This window comes from Notamacropus eugenii, chromosome Y (genome assembly GCF_028372415.1).
Source record: "Notamacropus eugenii isolate mMacEug1 chromosome Y, mMacEug1.pri_v2, whole genome shotgun sequence".
NCBI lineage: Eukaryota > Metazoa > Chordata > Mammalia > Diprotodontia > Macropodidae > Notamacropus > Notamacropus eugenii.
This window is the reverse complement of record NC_092880.1, coordinates 8,421,687-8,447,715: the sequence shown is the minus strand read 5'-3', so window position 1 is coordinate 8,447,715 and position 26,029 is coordinate 8,421,687. Positions and strand designations below refer to the sequence as shown.

The following is a 26,029-nucleotide window of genomic DNA, read 5'->3' as shown; positions in this document are numbered from 1 at the left end:
ACCTGCACATGTATGCACATTCCCTGACAAATCTGTCTCACTCTGTTCTTGCAACTTCATCTGCTAAGATGTTCTTAAAGTTCTGTATTTTTCTGTGATGTGTTTAGCTTTAATTATCCTTGCATCATGATAGGAAATAGTCTAATCTTCTTTATTTTTCCTTAGGAGGAAGTATGAATTCAGAAAATATGTTGCTGCAGACACTACATCCACAAGTTGTACTATTTTTTCATGTCTTACTATTAGAAAGTCGTGGAAAATCCAGAAATAAAATAAGAAAGTAAAATTTATTCTCATAATTTTGTTAGAAAGGTTTGAGCCTATGGGTTTTCTCTTTTGAATTAGTCAGTCAATAATGAGCAGTCGATAAAGATTTAAAAAGCAATTCCTTTGGGCCAAACTCAGTGCTAAGTGTGGGGCATACCAAAGATAGTGTTTGCCCTCAAGGAGCTCATAGTCTTATTAAGAATACAATGGGCAAATAGGAGGGAAAAGCAAGTTTATACAAAAGGAAGAGAAGAGAGAGGGTAGGGTATATGAACGATTGCTTGGAAAGTCCCCTAGCAGAAGATCAGGAATTTACGAGAAAGACTGTGAGTCACTCACCAAACTTACTAAGGACCAAAAGAAAGCATCCTGTCAATCAGAAAATAACACCTACAAGAATTTTGATGGGTTGGCTGATATGGACTGAGTGAAACTAAAAGCCAGACAGCTTACTGAATCACAGTGGTAGATAGAGAACGTGGAAATGGGGAACAAGTAGTTTTGGACCTCCCCCACAAGAGTGGGTGGGAGGGGATATAGTAAATTCGGAGCCAGAATGGTGGCCAGGGAAGCTGTATCGTCAGCAAGTATGCTGGGAGGACCAGAAGATGGAAGAAGTGGGAAGAGAAAGAATCTAAGTTGAAATCACCTTTGTTATCTATGGAACAGATCCTCCAAATAGCACAGAGGAAAGGATGATTAGCTTCAGAATGGGACCCAGGGGGCTGGGGGTAGGGAAGGGAGTGCTGGGTTGAGGCAGATGGGAATAAGAGAGGTCAGGCAGAGTGACAGAGAACAAGCTTTGACTACTGATAGCTGGGGGAGTTCAGTATCACTCTCATATGGATAAGATGACCAGTGGGAGTTAGTTATTCATTAAATTAAAAATGCCAGCACACTTTTCAGTGTCCAGAAGTTTATGATCCCAAGAGAGTCCTTGAAAGCCTTTGGCAGATGAGGTGAGGGAGCAATATGTTGTAGCAGAAGGGGTGATATTCTCCTTGCTCCTGGTCAGGAAACCAGACCAGCAACTTGGAGGACTGGCACCCTCTCTCTCCTCGCCATGGCTGGGACTATAATGAAGGAACACTGCTTCTCCTCATAAAGGAGACTGGATGCCAAGCCAGCTTAATCATTACTAAATGAGAAATTTATGAAAATCTAAATTTCTAGCTAGCAAACTGCAGAGTAGCCCTTCATGGTGGTTTAACAAACCTGGAAGGATTAAGAAAAAGGCAGGTGACAGAGAACAGTGTAACCAAGAAAAGAAGCCAACTGAATGTTGATGGTGGATGGCATGCGACTAAAACAGACTTCAGCTTCCCTCTCCACCCACAGGTCCTCTCTCAGCTTTAAAAATGAAAAGTGGAGATCTCTTGTAACCTTGAAAATAACTAAATGAAGTGTTCTGAATTGCTCTAAGTCCTCAAATTCAAAGTCTTGTTCCTGACTCTTTCCTGTCTTCAGGCCCATCACCCTCCAAGTTGTCCCTACATGACCCAACAAGACCTCACCCTCCCTGGTGACCCCACCAGGGGCTGTCCCCTACCCCGTAGCCCACCCTATCCCATCCCCCAAACCTGTCCCCATGCACACCTGGGCTGGGCTTGGGCCCTCCACCGCTTCCTAACCCAAGTGCTTTCAGGATCAGGTTCACTAATAGTGGGGCCTCGCACAAGCGGCTCCTGCAGCGACCTGGATGCCCCTTCTCACTGAGGTCGACGAAGAGAATGTGGGGCAGCCCCTCGGGCTGCAGAGCCAGAGGAGCTTTCTGTGGTTCCAGGGCAGAGTTTACAGGGGTTAGAACCCTCTGGCCTGTCCCCTTTTCCCCTGGGCCCTGTTATTCGAGACTAACGGTTTGTCACACAGTGAGGGGCTTTTGGGGCCTGCAGGACCGGTAGGAGGTGTATGATTAAGGAAATTTATGGTTCAGATTCTCACCTACAATAAGACACATTTGAGAAGAAGAAGCCGGATATTTTATTGATTTACAGAAAAGGCAAATGCATGAACAGTTTAGAGCTACAGCAGAAATAATTAATATAGCCTAATACTAATATCATTATAGCAATATTAACATAGAATTGAGGAAATAGAAAAACATCACCAATTCAGGGAAGCACCAACACCTGAATTTTCTCAGCTGGGGAATCCCAGGATACAGCTTTCAGGGTCTGAATTGGGAACAAGGAGTCCCAGGCAGAGTGTCCTCTCCATGGGTGAGATTCCGAGGACTTACACTAAGCAAGGAGAGTTTATAGGGACCTAGACAAAGAAGGCTTTTTGCCAACGGCTCTGTACACCATTCCAAGCTGGTCAGGCACATGGCCATGGGAATACAGATGTTTGTCCATCAAGGAGATATCATAAGGGGGCCACAAGATATAAGTTAATTAATCACATACTAGGAAGACTAGACAAATCTTCCAAGTATTATCTATGTGTTCTGGGGGTGGCTAGTTCCCAGAACATTAATACATGGCCAACTCACATATGTTATATTCCTTGAGAGGTCACCAAAAGGACAGAGTGAACTTACTTTATTCAAGGGATATGAAATATTCCTTCAGGAGGGGAGCGAGCTTTAGTAAGTCTTTATCAACGTCACTGTCAAGGGAAGGATATCTGGGGCCCAGGGCCAGTGAGCTGGACCACTTCCTGCTAGGCAGAGCAGAATGAAGGGATTGGAAGAGCGCCTCACTTGGCGCCCAAAGTGCAGGAATTGCTCCCTTGTGCTCTTGGCTTGAGGCACCTGTGGCCATCGACTTGGTGCTGAAGGCCAAGGACTGCACGTCCAGGTGCTAGGAGCTGTGCTCGCTTAAGCTCCCCTCTTCTCCCGTCACCCTTGTACTGGGGCTTTTTCTCAGGAGCAGGAGCATCAAGGATGAAGGATGCCGGGCCCCCAACCCCTCAGTTCCCACCCATCCCCAACTTCCCCAGGCTTTTGTCCTGCCAATGGGACTGCAGGTGCTGTACCTCAACCTCATGCTTCTTGAGTCACACCTGGAGCCCCCAGAGACTCAGACACCCAGTCGGTCCTGCCTGTGGTTGGAGCCACATTCATCCCCCTCCCCAACCCTCCTCCTGCCCACACTAGCATAGCTTCAGCAGTTGCAGGATATTCAGGAAGGTCTGTGACCCCTTGTCTTCTCTTAGGACCACTGAATGGGCTCTGTTCTTTGTCCCCAAGTGACCTTTTAGTCCTGGGCCCTGTGATCTCTGCAAAGAAGACCTCAGCTTCCCCTCAAAGGCCGATAACAAACTGCCCCAGTGGGGTTCTTCATGTCGAATGTTCAAGGCTCTATATGTTCTGGAGTGGAGCTGAATACATTTTACTCTTCACATTCTTACGTGACTTCATAATGTTTAAGATACACATACTCGGGAGGCGGAGCCAACATGGCGGAGTAGAAAGACGCACATACACATAGCTCCGAACCCACAACCCACAGAACGGCTAACTCACGGTGAATTCTGCACCCAGAGGCCACGGAATATTGGAGCGAGGGAGATTTCTGTTCCGGAGAGACCTGCAAACCTCTCGCGGGGGGTCCTTCATGCTGCAGACTGGGCGCCGGGACTGGGAGCAGAGGGCAGCCCTGCAGCGGCCGCGACACTGTGAGAAAAAGATCTGAGCGGGCGACGGGGACGGGATCTCCAGTGGCGGAAAAAGTCCCTCCACCCACAGGTGACGGGGGTTGGTGAGAGAGTCTCTTTGGCGGGTCGAGAGGGGAGTGGAGTGCCCCCATGGCTCGGGACTCCCCGGGAGATAGAAGCTGAGAGGCGGCGGCAGACAGGGGCTCCCCAAGCGGGCGGGAGCCTGGATCCATTGTGGAAGGTCTGTACATAAACCCCCTGAGGGAACTGAGCCTGAGAGGCGGCCCTGCCCCAACCTGACCACCTGAACTTAATTCTCACACTGAATAGCAGCCCTGCCCCCGCCAAAAGCCCTAAGGCTGGAAGCAGCATTTGAATCTCAGTCCCCAAACGCTGGCTGGGAGGACCAGGAGGTGAGGTGGGTGTGAGGAGAATATTCAGAGGTCAAGTCATTGGCTGGTAGAATGCTCAGAAAAGGGAAAAGAAATAAAACTATAGAAAGCTACTTTCTTGGAGAACAGACATTTCCTCCCTTCCTTTCTGATGAGGAAGAACAATGCTTACCATCAGGCAAAGACACAGAAATCAAGGCTTCTGTGTCCCAGCCCACCCAATGGGCTCAGGCCATGGAAGAGCTCAAAAAGAATTTTGAAAATCAAGTTAGAGAGGTGGAGGAAAAACTGGGAAGAGAAATGAGAGGGATGAAAGAGAAGCATGAAAAGCAGACCAGCTCCCTGCTAAAGAAGAACCAAAAAAATGTTGAAGAAATTAACACCTTGAAAACTAGCCTAACTCAATTGGCAAAAGAGGTTCAAAAAGCCAATGAGGAGAAGAATGCTTTCAAAAGCAGAATTAGTCAAATGGAAAAGGAGATTCAAAAGCTCCTGAAGAAAATAGATCTTTCAAAACTAGAATGGCACAGATGGACGCTAAGGACTTTGTGAGAAAGACAGATATCACAGAACATAGCGAGAAGATTGGAAAAATGGAAGACCATGTGAAATATCTTATTGGAAAAACAACTGACCTGGAAAATAGATTCAGGAGAGACAATGTAAAAATTCTGGGACTACCTGAAAACCATGATCAAAAGAAGAGCCTAGACATCATCTTCCATGAAATTATCAAGGAAAACTGCCCTGAGATTCTAGAACCAGAGGGCAAAATAAATATTCAAGGAATCCACAGAACACTGCATGAAAGAGATGCAAAAAGAGAAACTCCTAGGAACATCGTGGCCAAATTCCAGAATTCCCAGGTGAAAGTGAAAATATTGCAAGCAGCTAGAAAGAAACAATTCAAATATTGTGGAAATACAATCAGGATAACACAAGATCTAGCACCCTCTACATTAAGGGATCGAAGGGAATGGAATAGGATATTCCAGAAGTCAAAGGAACTAGAACTAAAACCAAGAATCACCTACCCAGCAAAACTGAGTATAATACTTCAGGAGAAAAAATGGTCTTTCAATGAAATAGAGGATTTTCAAATTTTCTTGATGAAAAGACCAGAGCTGAAAAGAAAATTTGACTTTCAAACACAAGAATGAAGAGAACCATGAAAAGGTGAACAGCAAAGAGAAGTCATAAGGGACTTACTGAAGTTGAACTGTTTACATTCCTACATGGAAAGACAATATTTGTAACTCTTGAAACATTTCAGTATCTGGGTACTGGGTGGGAGTGCACACACACACATGCACACACGCACACATACATAGAGACAGAGTGCACAGAGTGAATTGAAGAGGATGGGATCATATCTTAAAAAAATGAAATCAAGCAGTGAGAGAGAAATATTGGGAGGAGAAAGGGAGAAGTTGAATGGGGCAAATTATCTCTCATAAAAGAGGCAAGCAAAAGACTTATTAGTGGAGGGATAAAGAGGGGAGGCGAGAGAAAAACATGAGGTCTACTCTCATCACATTCCACTAAAGGAAAGAATAAAATGCATACTCATTTTGTTAGGAAAATCTATCTCACAATACAGGAGAGTGGGGGACAAGGGCACAAGCAGGGTGGGGGGGAGGATAGAGGGGAGGGCATGGGGAGGAGAATGCAATATGAGGTCGACACTCATGGGGAGGGAAAGAATCATAAGAGAATAGAAGTAATGGCGGACACGATAGGATGGAGGGAAATATAGTTAGTCCTATACAACACAACTAGTATGGAAATCATTTGCAAAACTACACAGATTTGGCCTATATTGAATTGCTTGTCTTCCAAAGGGAAGGGGTGGAGAGGGAGGGAGCTAAAAAAGTTGGAACTCAAAGTGTTAGGATCAACTGTAATGTTCTTACCACTAGGAAATAAGAAATACAGGTTAAGGGGTAAAGAAAGCTATCTGGCCCTACAGGACAAAAGAGAAGACGGAGACAAGGGCAGAGAGGGAGGATGGAAGAGAGAGCAGATTGGTCACAGGGGCAATTAGAATGCTTGGGTTTGGGGGGGGAAGGGATAAAAGGGGAGAAAATTTGTAACCCAAAATGTTGTGAAAATAAATGTTAAAAGTTAAATAAAAAAAAAGATACACATAGGCGCGCGCGCACCCACGCACATTTCAATCAAGTGTAAAAAGCAATTATTTTGACACCTTTTACACCACCGATGGGGTACTTGTGCTTGGACCCCAATTCCCAGATTCCTTTCCTCCCCAGCTTCCAAACACTGTCCCTGAAAGTTTTCTCCCCAGTCAAGTACACTGTGTCTGACAACGACTTATCAGCAAGCCCTAGTGAAACAAAATATCTTATCCTGTCACATAAAGAAGCTGACCTCTGAAGAAAGTCTCTTGGAAAAACAAGACTATCTCATAACCATAGAATTATTATGTATTAATTCCCAAAGTTATCATATTCAATCCAGAGATCAAGATATAGACATTAACTCCCAAAGCCATCCTGCTACAGATGTAACAGACCAAATATGCATGGCTGTGAAATCCTTTTCCCTGGTTTTCAGTAATAAATAATACCTGTGACTAAGGTTGTACATCATATCTTAATTAGCATATCTGCAAGATAATACACTCATTTTCCAGTATAAGCTTTAGCATCACTACTGTTAGGTTGAAAGTTCCTTAAGGATTTCAAGTTTGTAGGGAGTTATGCCCGCCATGTTGACATTACAATAAACCTTTGCCAACTTGACTTAAAGAATGTTTGAGTCCCTGACTGTATTTCAGACCACACTCTCCTGTACTTCAGCCCTTGAAGGATCCCTGAATCTCTTAAACCACATCACCACCATGCAGTAACAGTTTCTCTTGCCAAGACTGAGATAAGTTCAATAATTTTTTTCTTTCAAGGTCTTGCTAGTAATATTTGTTTTACCGCAAAGTTAAGACTGAGCTTCATTGTGGAGGTACATATTGTTTAGGGCTGTTAGAAAGCTCAGTGAATAGAGTGAGTGGCCTGGAGTCAGAAAGACACGAATTTGAATTCTGCTCTCAGAAATTTGCTAGCTGTGCATCCCTGAGCAAGTCACTTATCCCTGTTTGTTCGGCCTAGAGGCCGAAGGGCTACCCGAGTCTACTCACCTTTCGCAGGTCTTCGGAGGCCAACCGAATAAACGTATTGAGAGAAGAGGCTTTCCAGAGTCAAACAACGGTTAGGCTTTATTCAGAGTCTTAATTACTTATCCATATGCAGGGCGAATTCTTCCTCAAGAGAGAGGAATCTTCCTCCTCCCAAGGGGCAAGGATCATACCGCAAGAGGATGGGAGTGGAAGAGGGGAGGGACCCTCTTCCTTCTAAGGGCCCCGCAGCAAGAAGAGCCCCCCGAGGGGACTCCGCATCCGGAAGAGCGCCTTCAGGCTTTCCTGTCCCTACTTAAGCTCTTCCCGCCGCATAGCTTGCACGTGAATACGGTGCGTGCTCTCAGCCCTTAGCTAATTAACAACAGGTGTGCTCAGACCTCGGACCAATCTCAAAGGTGGGATGCTCTCCCCAGCAAGTTTCCCACTGAGAAGAGGTGGAAATACACAAGATAGCCCGTGTTTCACGCCTCAATCCCCAGCTGTTCCCTGGGGGGCCTCGTGAGAACTCTGAGGTTTAGAAGTCCTCACTTTTACCTCCCCGAGACTGTCCACACGAAAACTGAGCTTACACCCCCAACACCTGTTGAACACAGTTTCCTCTTCTGTAAAATTATGTGGAGATAGAAAGGCAAACCATTCCAGTATCCCTGACAAATGTAGTCACAGAGTCAGAAATTACTGAAACAACTCAACAAAAATAACTCAATAAATGTCCGTTGTTCGTATTTTGCAAACAGACTTGGATTTATTATGTATTATATTATATCATACGTTATGTGCAAATACAAATAAATGCTACATGGAATGTATATATATACATATATATATACATATATATATGTATATGTATATATATATATATATATATATATATATATATATATATATATATATACACATATGCATATTTGTGTGTATATGAACACAAGTTGACAGCTAAAAGCAATGCCCTTTTTACTTTTCCTAAATTACATTTTTTCAATATTCTAGCATTTACTAAAATGTTCTCCTACTTCTCTAATCCTATACCCCTAATAATGGGGTGGAGGTGGGGGAAGTCCCTTGAAACACATGTGCCTAGTCCGTGAAAATAAATTCGTGTATTGAGGATGAGGAAGACTATTTCCTTAAAAGGGGACTAAGAGGTTCTTCAATGTGGTTGAACATAACTCAGGTTAAGTGAGTTTCATGGATAATATATATAGAAACGATTTGAAAGATAGAAAGTATCACATTTGTCCAACTAATAGGTACACTTCATAGAAAAATAATCCACTTGCCACGTACGGTGCCAGTCAAAATAATTATCAATGATTTTAAAACTGATAGATGACATAATGCTAAGACAAATGACTAACACACTAGGTGGAAAACAGGAGAAACCAGACCGTAGACTAGAACACAGAGCCTGATAAAGTGAGTTGAAAATGAAAAGGGATAAATATCAAGTTTGATCTTTGTCTTCAGTGTCAACTTCAGAGATGCAGCACGTATTCTTACGTGACAAAGGATACCTCCCACATCTGGTTATGGAAGTTCTTTTCTCCCTGTTCATGGAGTTTTCCATGAAATTCCCATTACTTCTAGCTCTCTGCTGGACCTGGTGATGGCGAACTTCAGTGTGAAAAGCTACAGGATGTGTTCCATGGCTACATAAGGGAGGGAGAGAGATGCTCAGGTTTTCAACTTGTAGCAAAATTTGTCTACTGCCTCTTGTGTGTGGAGTAGAGGGGCAGTAAGCCATACTGGGTCAACAACTGGGCTTGGAGTTAAGAAGACCTGGTGTTACCTCTGAAACCAGTTAATAGCTTAGTGACCAGTGGCAGGTCACTTGACAACTCTGGTCCTCTGACAAATCCCTAAAACTAATTTGTAGAAAGGATATGATATTCATGGTTGACATCATAATGTAGCCTATGATGAATGCAGGAGTAAACTTAAAGTTGCGATACGATATGGTCATGGAACCCATAATAGAGCTTCTTATATGCTCAAAGGGTCAGAACCAAACATGGAATATTCAGAGGGCAATAAAGATTCATAACCGCATAACTTATTATACCTGGAAGGAACCTTATTTCCTTATTCATCTGTTTCAATCCTTTAATTTCAGGAAAAGAAAACTGAAGCCAAGGGAGGTGAAGGGACTTCCTCAAGTTTCCGAAAATGAATTAGGGGAGATAAGTCTGACTTTTGGAGAATAGCGTTAAATAGAATGCATCCATAGATGAGCCTGACAAAGAAAGTTGCTGAAAGCCAGTACAAAGGGCTTCAAATGGATATGGTGATAATGAGTCATTGCAATGTACTAAGAGCAGCAATTTAGCTATAACTCTAGGAAAGTTGGGAAAATGTTCCCAGCTCCCGCTTTTGTCTCCTAGTCTTTTTAAGTCAACCTCAGTAGTATACATGGCCATATAAGTATGGGTAAGATTGGAGCTGAACGGAATTTTATGGGCAAATAATTCAAATATCACATGGTCCTGGAGGAATTCTCACTATGGGGGGAAGAAAAGCAGTTCCACAAACCAACTACTGAACGTGAAACTTGTTCGCTGTGACAACTAGAGGAAGCTGTAGATCTGACTCATAAATTGGTTGAAATTCCTCGCTGTCTATGGTCTTGCCTACCAAAGAGTTATAACCACAATTCTGTACTGAAATGGTCACTAAATAGCTACAATTCACTGAAGAAACAGAAAAGCAGCATAGGAAAATGACTTATGAGCTATGAGTTTTTTGAAAAGATGCTTACCCAAAATGTCTCTTGAACACAAGGACAGCTTTTAGGTGGCCATATTGAAGCCATATCTTAGCGTAGATTTTTTTTGGTTTCTTGTAGTCGGCAGCATAGCATGATGAAAACTCAGTTTAAAGAGGTTGATGGTATTATCATTTATAGTGATTGAGTTGTGTCCTGGATCACATAGGAGGAAGAAGCTGGCTTGTTTGCTTCTGGAGAATGATACAATACTTTTAATGATGTCAAACTCATCCATGACACAAAAAAGCCCACTGATTTGCAAGAGTGATGCTATCATGGAACAACATAATTTTGGAAGGAACACAGTTGTTGGCTCACGACAACAGAGAGATTTATGGCAGAGGTAATTAAGCTGCAGCATGTTGCCCATGATGACTCATCCTCAAGGTATGGCATAAAATAAATCACCCAGTAAAGGTATGATTGCCAAAGGTGGTGTGTTAGTCATGTGGCAAGAGAGAGGGATAGCAGATGGATTATTTCAGTGCCTTTGGATAGATCTTTGGAGGCCAATCAGTTGTTTTCCGGTGAGATAGTGTACATTCAGAGCTAGAGAGGACATCAGAGAATTCTAAACCAATTCTCTCTCCCTTTATCCAATAGTGTCCAGATGGTCAGTAAAGGTCAGAAATTTGTTCTAGGGCACACAATCTTCATCACAGCTTCCCGCCTATCCCAAATAGGACTGCATTTCACTCAGAACACCACGTTGATAAAGGGTTGTCTTCTTTCTTCATTTGGGGGATAACGCTGAATAGGCCAGGTTTCGCAATGTCTTTCAAAGTTTCAGAAAACCAGTGTGAATGAACGTGTTTTGCTGTGTGGTGGCTTGGATATATTTTGCGTTTCTAATTTTATGAAGTTTATTCCTATAATTTGTAGTTGTTCACACACTTATTCTCTCTCACAGAAAAGGAAAAGTTGACCATTCTGGTGGAGATAGGCCAAGAATTGGCAACGGCTGGCCTCGAGGTTACGTTTGGGTTTCTAGTTCCTGGTGTCTGGCCTTCTGATTGAAACCAAACTTCAGAGAACAAATCCCCATCATCAAGGGAGTTATCTCGTAAAACTTGGACCCAATCAAAAGGCCACACACATGTCTCTTGGAGAATAAATGTAGCTTCCAGGACACAGGTTCCTCAATCCTGGTGCGGACATTGTGCTAAGCGCTGGGCATAAGAATGGGAGAAATGAGAGTGTCACAGAGGTAAAAGTAGAAATGCAAGGAAAAGAACCCTTCACTCAAAGCAGACATCACTGAGGCACATCATTACTGAACATGCCATACCTGAGGCATACTCAGTCTTCTTGAACGCTCTCAGTTGTCATTAGCAAGAGGTCAATAACATCATATTAACCTGGATGGCTTCAAATCTATCTTCACTTTTTCCTTAGTGTTCATCTTTGAGTTTTGGGAAAGGAATTTGGAAGATTAAACATCCGTTTGTGTGATGTCTTTTTTCGTTCGCATTCTGATGTCTATTTCTCTTTCCTTTTGAAGTATTTCCTTGGAATTTTTAATGCTGGGGGCATTCAATTGAGTCAAACACAGTAAGAGAAATCCTTCTATTTCTCCTATAATTACTAGGATGATGTGAAGCTTCTGATTTCTTCTTCTACCTTCTCGATTACTCAGTTTGGAGAGACACTCTTGATGATTCCATGTGTTTTGGATTTTTAGCTTGGTGTTCCAAGCATCTTATCAAATAACTAACCCTTTGGGTCAGTGATCTTCCAGAGGAAAACAGAAACGATTTTTTAAATTTGGGCCACCCTATTCTCTTTGCTCCCTGTTGTTCTTCTAACTGAGCATCCTTCCAGGGTCATATTTCATATGCCAGAAATGTTCTATTGGCTACGTGGAAGCAGACAGTAGTAAACAGTCAGGCTTTCCCCTCAAGTATCCACGTTTGTTGTTACCAATCATCTCATGTGTTTCTATGAAACATTGATCTAATGTAAAGTCTCATTTCCTCAGAAACATTTTCAGAGGATTTTGAAATCCACATTCACTTGGAAATCAGGCTGTACATAGGCACAATTCTATACATTGGGACAAATTTCATTTCGTTACAAGCGTACAATGATCTTCATTAGAAGAAGCTGATAACAATTGAGAAAAAACGTAAACTTTTAAATAAAAATCATAAGGAATAGAAAAGAAATGGCCAGTAAATGACATTGTTTCTAGCTAAGAGTCGTCATTTGATGTTTTTTGCTGCAGCGGTTTTATACCATTTCAATTTGATTGAATTCACCCCTAAATTACCACATTCACCCCCCACCGTGGGTATAGTAATTATCTTTTTGAACTGAAATGTTTAGCCTCAATATTTATTGATGTCTGTTGCATTGTAATGTTCACAAAAGATAGCAAAAAATGTTACCTGCTTATCTGGATAGTAGAATCTTCTGTGGCTTGTTCATGTTATTTTTACTGCCAGCTAATAAAGGGAGACTTTATGTTTTTTTTCAGTCCCTATGAGGCCATGTCCCTAGAGAACTGGAGAAGTTTAATGGGTTAAAGTTACAAGTGTAACAATGTTTATTGGATTCTCTAGTTACATTGTTTATTCAGTACCCTATCATGTTCTAGTTTCCTGTTTTGGGGTCGTATATTTTGGTTGCGTCAAACCCACGGAAATTGCAAAGGCTTGTGAAAGAGATCTGAAACAAACAAACAAACAAAACTATTTGTTTTAATCATCCACCCACTAAAGGCTAAGTAGATTAAAACATCTATTTCCTGCCTGTAGCATAGAGTTGAATGGGAAGATGGAGAATTTGCCTTTTTGTATGCATCTCTAAGACAGACACATACCAAGGTTTGGTGTTCAGCACAAAAAATAACAAAGGGGAGACTGAATTGTCTTTAGAAAATTACAAGGCATTTTAGAAGGAGTTAGATGGTACAATGGGTGGAGTACTTGGCCTTTACTTAAGAAGAACTGACTCTTAATCTGCTCTAATAAACTAGCTGTTTGATTTTTTTTTTTTTTGGCAAGCAATTTACTCTCTTTCTGCCCATTTTTCTTAATACTAAAATAGGGTTAATGATAGCATCTGCACACTATGTGATGATCAAATGAAATTTTTATCGGGTTAATAAGTCAATTAGTGGTTATATCTCTGGGCCTGATATCAGAAAAAACTGAGTTCAAAAGCTGTCAGACATGTTTGACAGTGTAACCTGGAGCAAGTAACAATCTCTGTCTCCGCAGTTCCTTGAATTTTCAAATAGAGATTATAATAGCTCCTTCCTACTTGGATTGTTGTGAAAATTCAATGAGACATTATATGTAAAGTCTTTGGTACAGAAACTGTCGTACAATAGACATTTATTAAATGTTTGTATCCTTTTCTTAATGACTTCAATCTTTTTAAAAACTCATAAAATATTTATTTTTAAAATGAATTTTAACAATCGTTTTTAAAAATCAAATTCAAAATTATCTTCCGCCTTCAAGCCTTCATCATCACTCACTGAAAAAGAAAACAATGTGATACCCATTATATGTGTAAAGTCTGGCAAAACATGTGTCCATGTTAGCTAGGTTGCAGAAATAAAAATCAAGGGAAATAAAGTGGGAAAAATGTGTTTCCAGCTGAATTCAATTTCCATCACTTCTTTGTCTGTGAATTAGAATATTTTTCTTCATGAGTCTTGAAATTGCGATGGATCCTTGAATTGCTCAAAGAAGCTAAGTCCTTAATGATTATTACAATATCGCAGTTACTGCATACAGTGCTCTCTGAGTTCTTATTATTTCAGTTTGCATCAGTTCATACAAGGCTTCCCAGCTTTTTCTGAAACCATTATGCTGTATTCCATCAAAATCATATAACAAAACTTGAAAAGCTATTTCCCAATTTAGGGGTATCCGTTCAATTTCCAGTAGTTTGCCCCTACAAAATGAACTGCTCTAAAGATTTTTGTATGTATTGGCCGTTTTACTTTGATGTTTTTGGCATGAAGAAGCAGTAGTGGTACTGCTGAGTCAAAAGGTGTGGACAATTTTATAACTGTTTGTGTACGTGCTTTGTGACAGTACTCTGGCAAAACATAGCTCCTCTGGGAAGACATGACATTCCCCTAGTGACCCCTGTTTTTGATGAGTGGAGTCACAATGCAATATTCCTGCCATGTAGGTGCAGTTTTCAGTAGATGAAGTACTTGTCTGAATGGTCAAATTATGTCTAAGGAGAAGTCAATGAACTAACCAGAATCAAGAAAAAAACTTAATGAGTTTAGATTCCAAGATTAATATACCAAACAATGGACATCAGATCAAGAATAAGTTTATTAATAAGTGATAGGGAAGACTGAGAGAGAGGGAAATGGAGAAGGGTGAAGAGAAAAGAAGACCTGAAATACAACTCAAGAAGTAGCATTAACGTAGAATAAGTGCCATTTAAGGGAAATGTTGCTTGGGATTGGAGTGGGGTGCAGGGTCACTGAGACACTAGTCTAATGGACACTAGTCCATTCTGTTTGAAATGCTTGTTCTTGTAGGAAGTTATGTTTCTCTTGGAGTGGAGGATGCGCTCCTAAGTACCCTTTAGAGATACATAAACATAGTTTGGTGGCTCCCAGGACCTAGTCAATATTCATGTCAATGTTTACTGACATACTGCACATGAGATTTGAGGGAAGGGGAAGTGGTTGGAGAGATTAAAGACAAATATAGTTCACAAGATACTACTTTTGGGCACACAGACTTATCAACTTCAAAAATCTCATTACCAGTACTTTTCAATAGCTAGATTTGAGAAATTACAGCCTTTCTTAATAGCAATTTTTTTTTCATAATGTTCAGGCTTAAGTGTATAATGGCATAGTTCTAAATTGTTTAACAGAACAATTGGACCAGTATACCACTCCACTAACAGTGCATGAGACTCTCTTTTTCCACATCCGCCCTAGCATTTGTCATTTTCCTTTTCATTCATGTCAGCCATTCTGATAGATGTGAGGTGGTACCTCAGAGTTTTTTTAATTTGAATTTTTGTAATAAATTATAATTTATAGCATTTAAAATGTGATTATTAGCAGCTTTACATTTTCCTTCTGTAAAGTGTCTGCTTATATCCTTTGACTATTAATGAATTGAGGAATGACTCTTATTTTTATAAATTTGCCTCAGTTCCCAATATATCTGAGAATTGATTTTATTGATTTTGAATTTATTAAAGAAACTTGCTGTAACACGCCCTCCCTATGTCCCTATATCTTTGCTATCTTGCCTGAATTGGTTGGTTTGTGTAAAATATTGCATTTTAATTTCCTCAAATCAATCCCTACTTTGATCTTATCTCTTGTTATAAAATCTTCCCTTTTCCATAGATCTGACAGGAATTTTTTTCCCAGGCTGTCTTAATCTGATTATAATATCATTCTTTATGCCTAAAACATATCCGTTTTGACCTTATCTTGTTATATAGTGAGAAACATTGTTCTGTATCTAGTTTCTGCCAGCTGCTTCCCAGCTTTCCTGAAAGTTTTGCTGAATAGTGAGTTCTTGCACCAAAAGCTTGGAGATTTGGATTTATCAAATCCTAGATTACCATGGTCATTTGTATCTGTATATTTTTTTTTGCCTGATCTACTTTGCATAGGATCCATTTTATTTCTTACTTAATACTACATTTTTTTAGATAATTAGCACTTTGTCATATGTATTCAAAATATGGAACTGTTATGCCACAATCCTCTACTCTTTTCCATTGATTTTTTTTCCAGATGAATTTTGTCCTTGTTTTTTCTACCTTTATAGTCATTTGGTAGTTTGATTATTATGACATTGAAAAAGTATATTATTTTGTTTTACTTACTCAGCCTATTCATTCGCAATTAATATTTGTATGATTGTTTATAGCTATCTTTATTTGTGTGAAAACTGCCATCTTTTTAATAGCACAATTTTGTAAGTACCACAGTACTGCTTTAAAATACATGGAACATAATAGTGTCAACGGAACTAAACTTTAATTGTAAAGGCAGTCCACTCTATTTTAGGACAGTCCTAATTTTTCAGTGAATCAGGATAGATTAATGGATAGAAAACTGAATTGGCTGAGTGAAAAAGAGAGGAGGTATGTCCAGTCTAGCATCACAAAGATACATGTAAGTAAGTTTAGGAGTCATCAAAATCAGTAGTCCTAAATTATGTTAGCTTGAGAGAAGATGTATGATTCAGAAAGTCCTGTCCCATATCTTGTTCCCAGTTTACTATGTGGATCAATATGAATTGATATACAAGTTTTCTTATTTATCTAAAATCATAATAAAAATTGAATCTGCATTCCCCATCCAGAACATATTTCTGGTTGAGTCTGTTTTAATATCTAAAACATTTTGTTATCTCTGAATAATTTGGCTACACCCCATACTTACACATGCATTAATTCTTCCCAGTAGAACAGAAGGTAGTTGAGGGCAAAGATTCAAAAGTCAGAGAGGAGAGAAATAAGCAAGCAAAATGTGTACTGCAGCATCAAGGGTGTGACCAAAAAGACGTTGTTTTATATATTGATAAAACATTTTTTCCCAAATGATAATCATTATAAAAAATGATCAATAATTTTTTTTGCTTATTTTTAATCTAGTTCTCCTTAACTATTAAGATAAAATTTTAATTTTTGAAGTCTTTCTGTTTAGGTGAAAATCATGTTCATTGACAGGCAATGTATTCCCATGTGTGCTGAAGCAATATTTCCCTGTGGCTTGATTAAAAAATACATAATAGCAACAATATGTTCTATCTTATAGCACTTGAAAATATTGCTTTTACAATGACCTGAATTGCCCCTACCTAGAATTCTTTCTAGATCTGTATTTGACAATAGTCTCCCTCATTCTAGGTCTTATGAGTGAAATAACACTCACCAAAACACAAATGCCCATCAGTTTCCTGTGAAGAAAGAAGATGTTCATTCTATTCCCTTCAATAATGAAGATTGCCTGATTTTTCCATTTTTCAAATTACTTACTTTAACAATAGTCATAATTCATTTCAAATTATATGCATTGCACATGAATTCAGGGTTAGAAAGAGATACGTTAATGGTTAATGCAATTTTTAAAAAAAAAATAATAAGTAATCAACCTAGTAATCATCACTGAGACACATTTATTGGGCCTATCTGGTATGTTTTTTCCTATTGAATCTCTATCCAAGAAACATGGATTATTTTTAAATGGTATCCTTTATGGTCAGGTAGGTGGTTGTAATGACAATTTAAATGGGAAGACCTTCACTATTCATTACTAAGCCCATGTGACATGCGTGGGTCACTTGGAAACCTGAGTTACATGAGTTCGTGGTGGGAAGGATAGAGCAGAAAAGGTGAAAGAGGAAGAGGCAGAGCTAGCGCAGAGGTGAGAGGAAGTTAGCCATGAGAGCAGTCAGAGCTAGGAAGGGTGCAAACAAGCAGTCAGCTGGTTGGCATGAGTGAAAGAGCTTGTTTCCGATTTTGTTTAAGGGAGCTTGTTTGTGGAAATTCTAGAAGGGGGAAGGCTTAGGACTGGCGTTGTCCTCTGCATTGTTATTGCATATAAATTTTTGTTACTAGGATGGATTTGGCTTTCTGATGTCAGAATAAATATTTTGATTCTGTCTCCTATGTGGAGCGTCTGTTGTATTTCATGATTCAGAATTGCGTTGGGATATTCATGACTGCCAGAGGCAATGTGAATATCTCATTGGCTCTTACAGTGGTGTAGTGGATAAAGTGCCATGCCTTAAATCAGCAAGACTCATTCTTTATTTCAAATCTGGCTTCAGACCCTTTCTAGCTATGTGACCCTGGGCAAATCACTTAACCTTGCTTTCTTCAGTCTTTATATTTATAAAATGAGCTGAAGAAGGAAATGGAAAACCAACGTAATATCTTTAACAAGTGAATCTCCGATGAGGTCATAAAGCATCAGACGTAGCCAAAACAAATGATCAACAAATACAACAATTATCATTTATTTATGACTGTTATTAGATACCTATTTTGGGGAAAGACAATAATGGGCTGAGTGCTGCAAAGTAGATGGATGGCTAATCTTAGAAATATGAAGTTTTAGGCTCAATTCCTGATTCTGGTACATATGAATTCCATCAACTTCATTTATTCATTCTCGTATTTGTGTTCCCAGGGTCTATCACAGTGTATACCACAGAGGACTTGATCATAAATAGTTCTTGCTTGCTTCACTGTCAGCCACAATAATGGTTCTTGTTCTCTTGTATTTTTGTTTCCTTATGTGCCTTTTATGTTTAGGCCAAAAATCCATTTTGACATTATTATGGAATATAGCGTTATATTTACAACAAGAGTAATAATACGTAACATTTAAATACCACTTATTATGTTCCAGTAATTGTGCTAATGACTTGCTAATTTTTTTCTCATTTGGTTGTCATAACAATTCAGGGATGTAGCTATCAACATTATCCTCATTTTACAAGTAAGAAAACTGAAGCAGAGGTTAAAAAAATTGGCAAGAGTCACCCAACTAACTCGGGTCTTCTGACTCCAAGTCTGATGTTCTATCCATTGTTCACCTAGCTCTCGCTTCACAAGCTCATAACCTGCACTCAATCTCGACCAAAATACTTTCTAGTAATCCCACATTTTTTTAAAAGTTCTTAAACATGCAATTCATATTATCAGATTTATTTAGCAATGAGTTATTCTTCATGAAACTAACTTATGTAGAATTCCCCAGTCATCTACTTTTGTATTTTCAGTGATGCATGCATATTTCAGTGATGAATGATGATGATTTAACTCTCTGGATTTCATTCTGGAAAAATCAACTATCAGTCATATGCTTCTTTCTTTCTCCTCATGACACTTTTGCCATGAACAAAAAGTTCTATGAACAAAGACACTTTTATACGCCACCTCCAGCCCTGACCTCCATTGACAGATCAAACAATGGAGGATATAATCCACTAAACAAGTGAAAGAATCTTAGATCACATCTTTGGTGGTTTGACTGTTAGTTTCTCAAATATGCCACAGCACAGTAAATCCTGCTTAACTTCTAGACACCAACATACTTTTCCTATTGACCTTTGACTTGACAGTCATTTCTTTTTCTTTTCTTCAAAAAAGTAATTATAATTCAGACTTTGATAATTTGTGTTCAACATTTTGGTTTCTCACAAACCTGTTTGAATTATGAATGTTATGCTGTCTTGATAGTGTTGGATACTGGGAAGAGATGATTCTACCTTCTTCATGAGGTTCTTCATCTTGTAACTGATATCTGCCTATCTAGTCTGGAATGAAATTTGTGTCTCAGTGTGTGTGTCCATGCCATTCTTTATCATAATACTTCTGTCCAGCATCCCAGATGAATCTCAAATCTCTATACATAACCACAAGTATTTTTCGTTGTTTAGAACTGCGTTACAATGGCATATCATCCCAATATTGTCAAGAAAATTCACTGGAAGAAGAGAACCCTGGAACAGCATCCTAACTGCTAGTCCTTTTATTAGGATCACTTGCCCTTTTTTACTCTTCACTTCCAGTATTTGTGATAAAAAGCAGAGTAATTTTTCAAAGTATAACCTATCCTTGCATGTGAACCATGATTTCAAACTCCTGTTTATTAGCTCATTTTCTCTTTGTTTTTTGCTCCAGATACCAGAACTGCCAGAGTCATTGGATATCTGTGAATACCTCATCATAAAATTTGAGATTATAGAAGATGAGGTATCCCCTATGAAAGACCTAGGATACCTCTTTAAAGAGTATAAATCTTTAGTATATTGCTGGGGTAGGGATGAACTTTCAGAATTAATTATATTCATATATCTCCTCAGTGATAGATATTCAAAAAAAAAACTAACAGCAACTTTCGATTTCATTCTTCTTATATTTTTATCTGTTGTATGAATTACTAAGACGTGGTGATATTCTTCAACCCACATGCATCCCACATTCTCTAGATCTCTTTTATGATTAATTCATTTCAATCTGAAATTATCTTATTTCAGTGCTTGCCCAAACTACTAAATGTAGGAAAATCTATTGTACAAAAGACACCCAGATCAATAATATATTCGAAATCCTTCCAGTATATAGAAAAATGAAAAATATGTGCATATGGGAAATGAGATAGGAGACCCCAAATTATTACGCCTTGCATGCAACATTTTCTATTAATACCAGGTGACTAAATCAGGGATTGTTTCCCTTCATAAAATGTAAGTTCATTGATGGCACAAAACACTTTTTGTTCATCTTTTTAAGCTCAAATGTAGCAAATTATTTTACCAGTATTTTCTACATGCCTGATAATTAACTGATTCTCCCACACAAGAAAACTTCAACTAAAAGTGAGGTTTTTTTGCAGAAAAAAAAAATCTCTCCTAACAATTACACAGAGAATACGGGTTTTGTTTTTTTTTTTTAATGTTAAATGTGAAAAATAACACAAAGTCATTATCTATGCAATTATTAGGAGAGTTTTTTTTTCCTGCAAAGAGAGCATTGGAACCAATCTCTTCACTGGAAATTGAGAAAATGCTCACATCAGTTTTAAATGCACTTTTCACTTCATTGTTCCTCAAACTGTAGATCAATGGATTGAACATGGGGATGATCAGAGTGTAAAACACAGAGGCTATCTTGTCTGTATCAAAGGAGTGACTAGACTGAGGCTGCAGGTACATGAAGAGAAGTGTTGCATAGAACACGACCACCACTGTGAGATGAGAGCCACAGATGGAAAAGGCTTTGTGCCTGCCCTCAGTAGAGTTTATCCTGAAGATGACCACAAGAATGAGCACATAAGAGACAAGGATAGCCAAGAGGGAATAAACCAAATTAAATGAACAAAGGCTCATAATGATTAGTTCAATCTCACTTGTGTCTGAGCATACAATGGACAATAAAGGAAGACTGTCACAATAGAAATTCTGTATTACATTAGAATCACAGAAAGACAAGGTAAAAATCTTAATTGTGATCAGTAGGGACACAGTGATGCTATAGATATAAGGGACAGCCACCAAGATGTTGCACACCCTATCTGACATTATTGCCATATAGAGGAGGGGCTTGCAGATAGCCACATAGCTGTCATAAGCCATGGCTGATAGAATGAAAACTTCACTGGTCATAAATATACCAAAGAAAACTAACTGTATTGCACACCAATTGAAGGATATGTTATTTTTCTCCACTATAAAACTGACCAGCATTTTTGGACCAACCACTGTAGAACAGCCAAGATCAACAAATGCCAGATGTGTAAGAAAAAAGTACATGGGAGTTTGGAGGTACGAATCCACACCGGTGAGGATGATCAGACCTAAATTTCCCAGAGCTGTAGACATGTAGCTAAGGAGAAAGAACCCAAAGAGGGCATCTTGAAGTTTCATATGGTTTGTGATGCCCATGAGAATGAATTCAGTTACCTGGTTCCCTTTGGTGTCATTCACCTTGATCATCTCCTCCATCCAAGAAAAATCATCTGAGAATAAAAGGAAGAAGCCTTTACTGAGAATTCTTTGAAGAGTAATTTAAATTATAGTGGCTAGAAATGGTTTAGATGAATGATGAGGAACTTTCCCACCATATTACAATACATGTCATACCATATCATATATCACATCATATCACATGTGACATCACTTATCATGTCATGTGTTAAGGGCTTGTCACAAATAGAAAAGAAATTGAAGATTTATTATACAAAAAGAGGAATAAATCATGAAGTTCTTTGATCCCGAGTGTTAGGACGGGACAATGTTATGAATAACTTCTAAAACATCTTAAATATCCAGTGGGTAGAAGGATTATACTGGGGAAGGTAGAGTATATGAGAGCACCAAAAACAAAATTATATAAACATTTCTAGAAAAGCCACCAGATCATAGGTCCTAGCTCTGACCAATATCACAGATGTTTTGTTGCAAACAGAAAAATCAAATGGCTTTTGTCAAGGAACAGTTATAACTAAAAGTGTATGAAAGCACAGGAATCTTTGAGATCTAGTACATGTAACTGGTTATCTTCATCAGAAAAAGTTTAATGTGTCTGTTTTTAAAACCTCTTTCAAGTTTCTGAGAATATCAGGTGTTAAAAATATCAAAATTGTAAACCTGGGCCATGCTCAAAATCACTTTTCTTCTAGAAATGTTTTAAACAATTTCACCTTCAGTGAAATGGACTCTTCATGACATCATTCACGTACAAGGCAGGTATAATGATCAGCTTTTTTAGCTGAGCCAGTTGTGATCTCTTGATGTGATCTTTTGATACCTGATATACTTAGATGATCCAAACAAATAATAATGCTACCCACTTACCTGAAAAGTAAAATCTTCTGTGACTTGTTCATGATATCACTGTTACCAAATGGTGGAAGGAGACTTTATGGCTTTTACAGTCCCCAAGAGAATGTGTCCCTAAAGTACTGGAAAAATATAATGAATTTTAGATAATCATGATATGGAAATTGCTTAGACTTAGTATCTGTAATGAATGAAAAATGTCTACATATTCACCTAATTCCATGAAGAATTAATTTTCTAGCTACTATGTGTCAGACTCCTTTTTTGTGGCTATATTGTGCAGGTTATATAAAGTCCAAGAACATTGCAGAAGCTCCTAGGAGAGGTCTCTACCCAATCAGAACATTTTATTTTTGCTATCCATAAACCAGCGACAAATTAGATGAAGAACACCTAGTAGGCAGATTATAACATACATTTGAATGGACTTGCATTTTTGTATGCACATCTGGAATAGATGGTGAAAATGGACTCAGTGTTGGGCCCAGAAATAACCAAAGGGAAGTCAGCAGCTGGACTGCTTTTAGGGAGTTAAAACATTCTCTAGAATGAATAATTTGTACAGTGGATAGAGCCCTTAGCCTACAGTCAGGAAAATATGAGATCAAATCTGCTTTAGCTCTGTGTTCCTTGAAAAGTGATTTAACCTTTATTTATCCCATTTTCCTCCATGCATAATGGGGATAATAATAATAATTTCAGGGCATTTTGTGAGGCTCTAATGAAATTTTTATCAATCAAGTGGCCCAGTGGCTATATTGCTAAACTCAGAGTCAGGAATACTGGAATTCAAATGTGACTTCAGACACTTTTTAGCTGTGTGACATTGAGCAAGCCACATAAGCATTGTCAGTCTCAGTATCCCAAGTTTAAAACTGATATTATAACATCACCCAGCTCCCAGGATTTTTCTGAGGATCGAATGAAGTAATATTTGTAAAATTATTAACGCAGTGTGTGGTACGTGGTAAAAACTTCATAAGTGCCTACTTCCTAAATTTCTAAGTGAAGCATAGTTTTTTTTGACAAATGTCCTTATTCTTAAATATTACTATTCTATAGGTGTTATTGAATGTCTTTTAAAAATGGAGCACAGGAACATCCAAAGAACTTAATCCATTACCAAAAGTCAACCTATTCTAATTTGAGATGATTCTGATTGCTCTGTGAGTGAACATGGATTATTGGCCAGACGTTTGACTTGGCTGGGTCTAAAAGAGGGAAGGAAGATCCAATGTAGCACCGAATTGATATGTGCAATTAAGATATATAGACACTAAAATATGTAGAACTATACCATTGAAGTTTGGGTGAAGATGCATGACTTAGACAATAAAGTCTTCTGGTACATCCCATATCTTGTCTTACAATCTTCTACATGTAATAACAAGCCTGGATGTGTGCTACCTAAAGAGTTGTTTTCATATTTTTATGAACTCTCTGAATTTTGATTCTCTGAAGAAACCATAACATATCGATATTTTTAGTTCATACATACCTCATTTCAGATCTAGAATTTGCCTTTTTCCCTTCTCCTTTCCACCTTTCCAATTTTTTATCATCAATTTTGAATATAACGTAACATTTTCCTGATCTTTCCCTCTACGATATTTACTCGTGCCTTAGACGTAGCAATCCCATTAGAGGTACTTAATAAATACATGGATGTAGATCATGGTGGTGGTGATTAAAATAATTGATGATGATGTTCAACTAGGTGACACAGTATACAGTTGGCATTGGGAGTACCTGATATTGAATCCTGACTCACTAGCTATGTGACCTTGGACAAGTCATTTAGCTATTGCCAGCCTCAGTTTTCTCATCTGTAAAATGAAGGTATTAGTAGCACTTACCTCACATTATTGTATCAAATGTAATAATGCATAGAAAGTGTTTTGAAAATATAAAAATCCAATATATAATCACAGTTATGATACTGACAATGATAGTGATGGTGTTTATTGCAAGGACGATGACGATGATGATGATGATGATGATGATGATGATGATGATGATGATGATGATGATGATGATGGTGGTGGTGGTGGTGGTGGTGGTGGTGGTGGTGGTGATTGTGATTATATAGATGGCAAGCTGATTAGACTCTGTAGGGATTGGAGTCAAGAAGATCTGCATTCAAATAATCCTTCTAACATTTGCAAGTTTTTTTTAACATTATAAACCATTCAGTCTTGCTGATCTAAGTGTATGTCCCTTGCCAGCATTGCCAAGTACTTGATCTCTAGGAATTATACCTAAGATATAGACTTGTCCTTAGAATTAGGATGGCCTGAAGGATATAGGATCCTCTATTTTATCAGAAAGAAGGAAAATTGCTGATTTACATCACATCGAAGCCCTATGATCAATTAATCGGCTTTAATGAAATTGAGAAGCAAAGAGGTTGGGTAGTTGCATCCCTGGTTGCATCAACAGGAGAAAATCCTAAGAAGAGCTATTCAGTGTGAAGATACCATTCCATTACCTCTTGACATGTAGAGTTGAATGTTGAGGAAAAGTACTATCATTATGGAGCACTTCAGGTAGTTTGGATCAACTACAAAATTGCAAAAGAAAAAAAACAACTTTAAAGCACTTAAAACTCTGATCAAGTGGATGAACAACCATATTAACCATGCATTCACAGGACCTATGATTAAATGTGCTGCCTACTTCCTGGCAGTGATGATAGACAGAAAAAGAAAAAAAATATACACCTTAGACCTAACTACTGCTTATATTTGTTTTGTCTGACTATGCTAATTTATTTAAAATATTTTCTTTATTCTTATTCTTTAAATTATATTTCTACAGGGAGAGTAGGGGTTAGGGACTTAATAGAAAATAATGATGCCAAAAAAGAGGACCATATAAACATTTTTTTAATGGAAAGAACAGGAAACGAAGAAATATAGAAAGAAGAATAGACAAGCAGGAGAGTTTTGAAAGCAATGTCTAGGTAAATACATACATAAGTATATATGTTAACATACATATGTGTATATCTAAATAAAAATCAAGCAGTGTGAAGTTGATATTCATGGGTTCATATAGAAATCCCATTATTCTCAAATTTGTATATGAAAACTCTCTTTTTTGGTGTTAATATTCAAAATTTAAAAAATAAAAAAAAAAAAATAAAGACATTACCTAGAAGACCTGTAACGAAATTGTAAAATTTGAACATTACAGGAGACCTCAGCAATCATCTAGTCTAATCCATATACCACAGGATAACTCACTGCAATGTTACGGTTATCCATTATACAACATCTAGCTCATCCTATATATGGACAAGAACACTGCCCACAACATATTCAACAGTTTATCATTATTTTTTTTGAATGAAGACCCCAATTGAGCGAGAAACTTATTATTGCTAATGCAGCCAAAACCTTCTTTTGATATAGTGATTTATACCCACTCCCCATTCTATACCCATTTTTTCCTGTTAAGTTTGGAGTATTTTTACACAAAAAAATCTTTTACCTGTTGGTGTAAATGCAAGTGTATTTGACCCTGTTCTGTCCATTTCAGAGAAGAGTGAGGT

The 26,029-nt window shown here is 38.5% G+C and overlaps 1 protein-coding gene and 1 pseudogene across 1 annotated transcript; one reads left to right on the top strand and one right to left on the bottom strand.

Annotated features, from left to right (window-relative positions):
- Positions 1-26,029, top strand: part of LOC140516776 (probable E3 ubiquitin-protein ligase TRIML1) — a 237,614-nt pseudogene that overhangs the window by 52,437 nt on the left and 159,148 nt on the right.
- Positions 1,464-21,690, bottom strand: LOC140516670 (olfactory receptor 8K3-like). Its single transcript, XM_072627660.1, has 3 exons — positions 20,710-21,690; positions 1,848-2,038; positions 1,464-1,482 (listed from the first exon to the last, which is right to left on the bottom strand). Exons 1-3 carry the CDS (start codon positions 21,637-21,639, stop codon positions 1,464-1,466), a joined length of 1,140 nt encoding a protein of 379 aa, XP_072483761.1. The 5' UTR covers positions 21,640-21,690.

Bases quoted from the DNA above. Each gene is read 5' to 3' on its own strand.
- LOC140516670 (XM_072627660.1), bottom strand. From the start codon at position 21,639: ATGGAGGAGATGATCAAGGTGAATGACACCAAAGGGAACCAGGTAACT. The intron at 2,039-20,709 runs GTGAGCATTTTC...CTGGAACCACAG, and splicing joins AAAGTGCATTTAAAACTGAT to AAAGCTCCTCTGGCTCTGCA.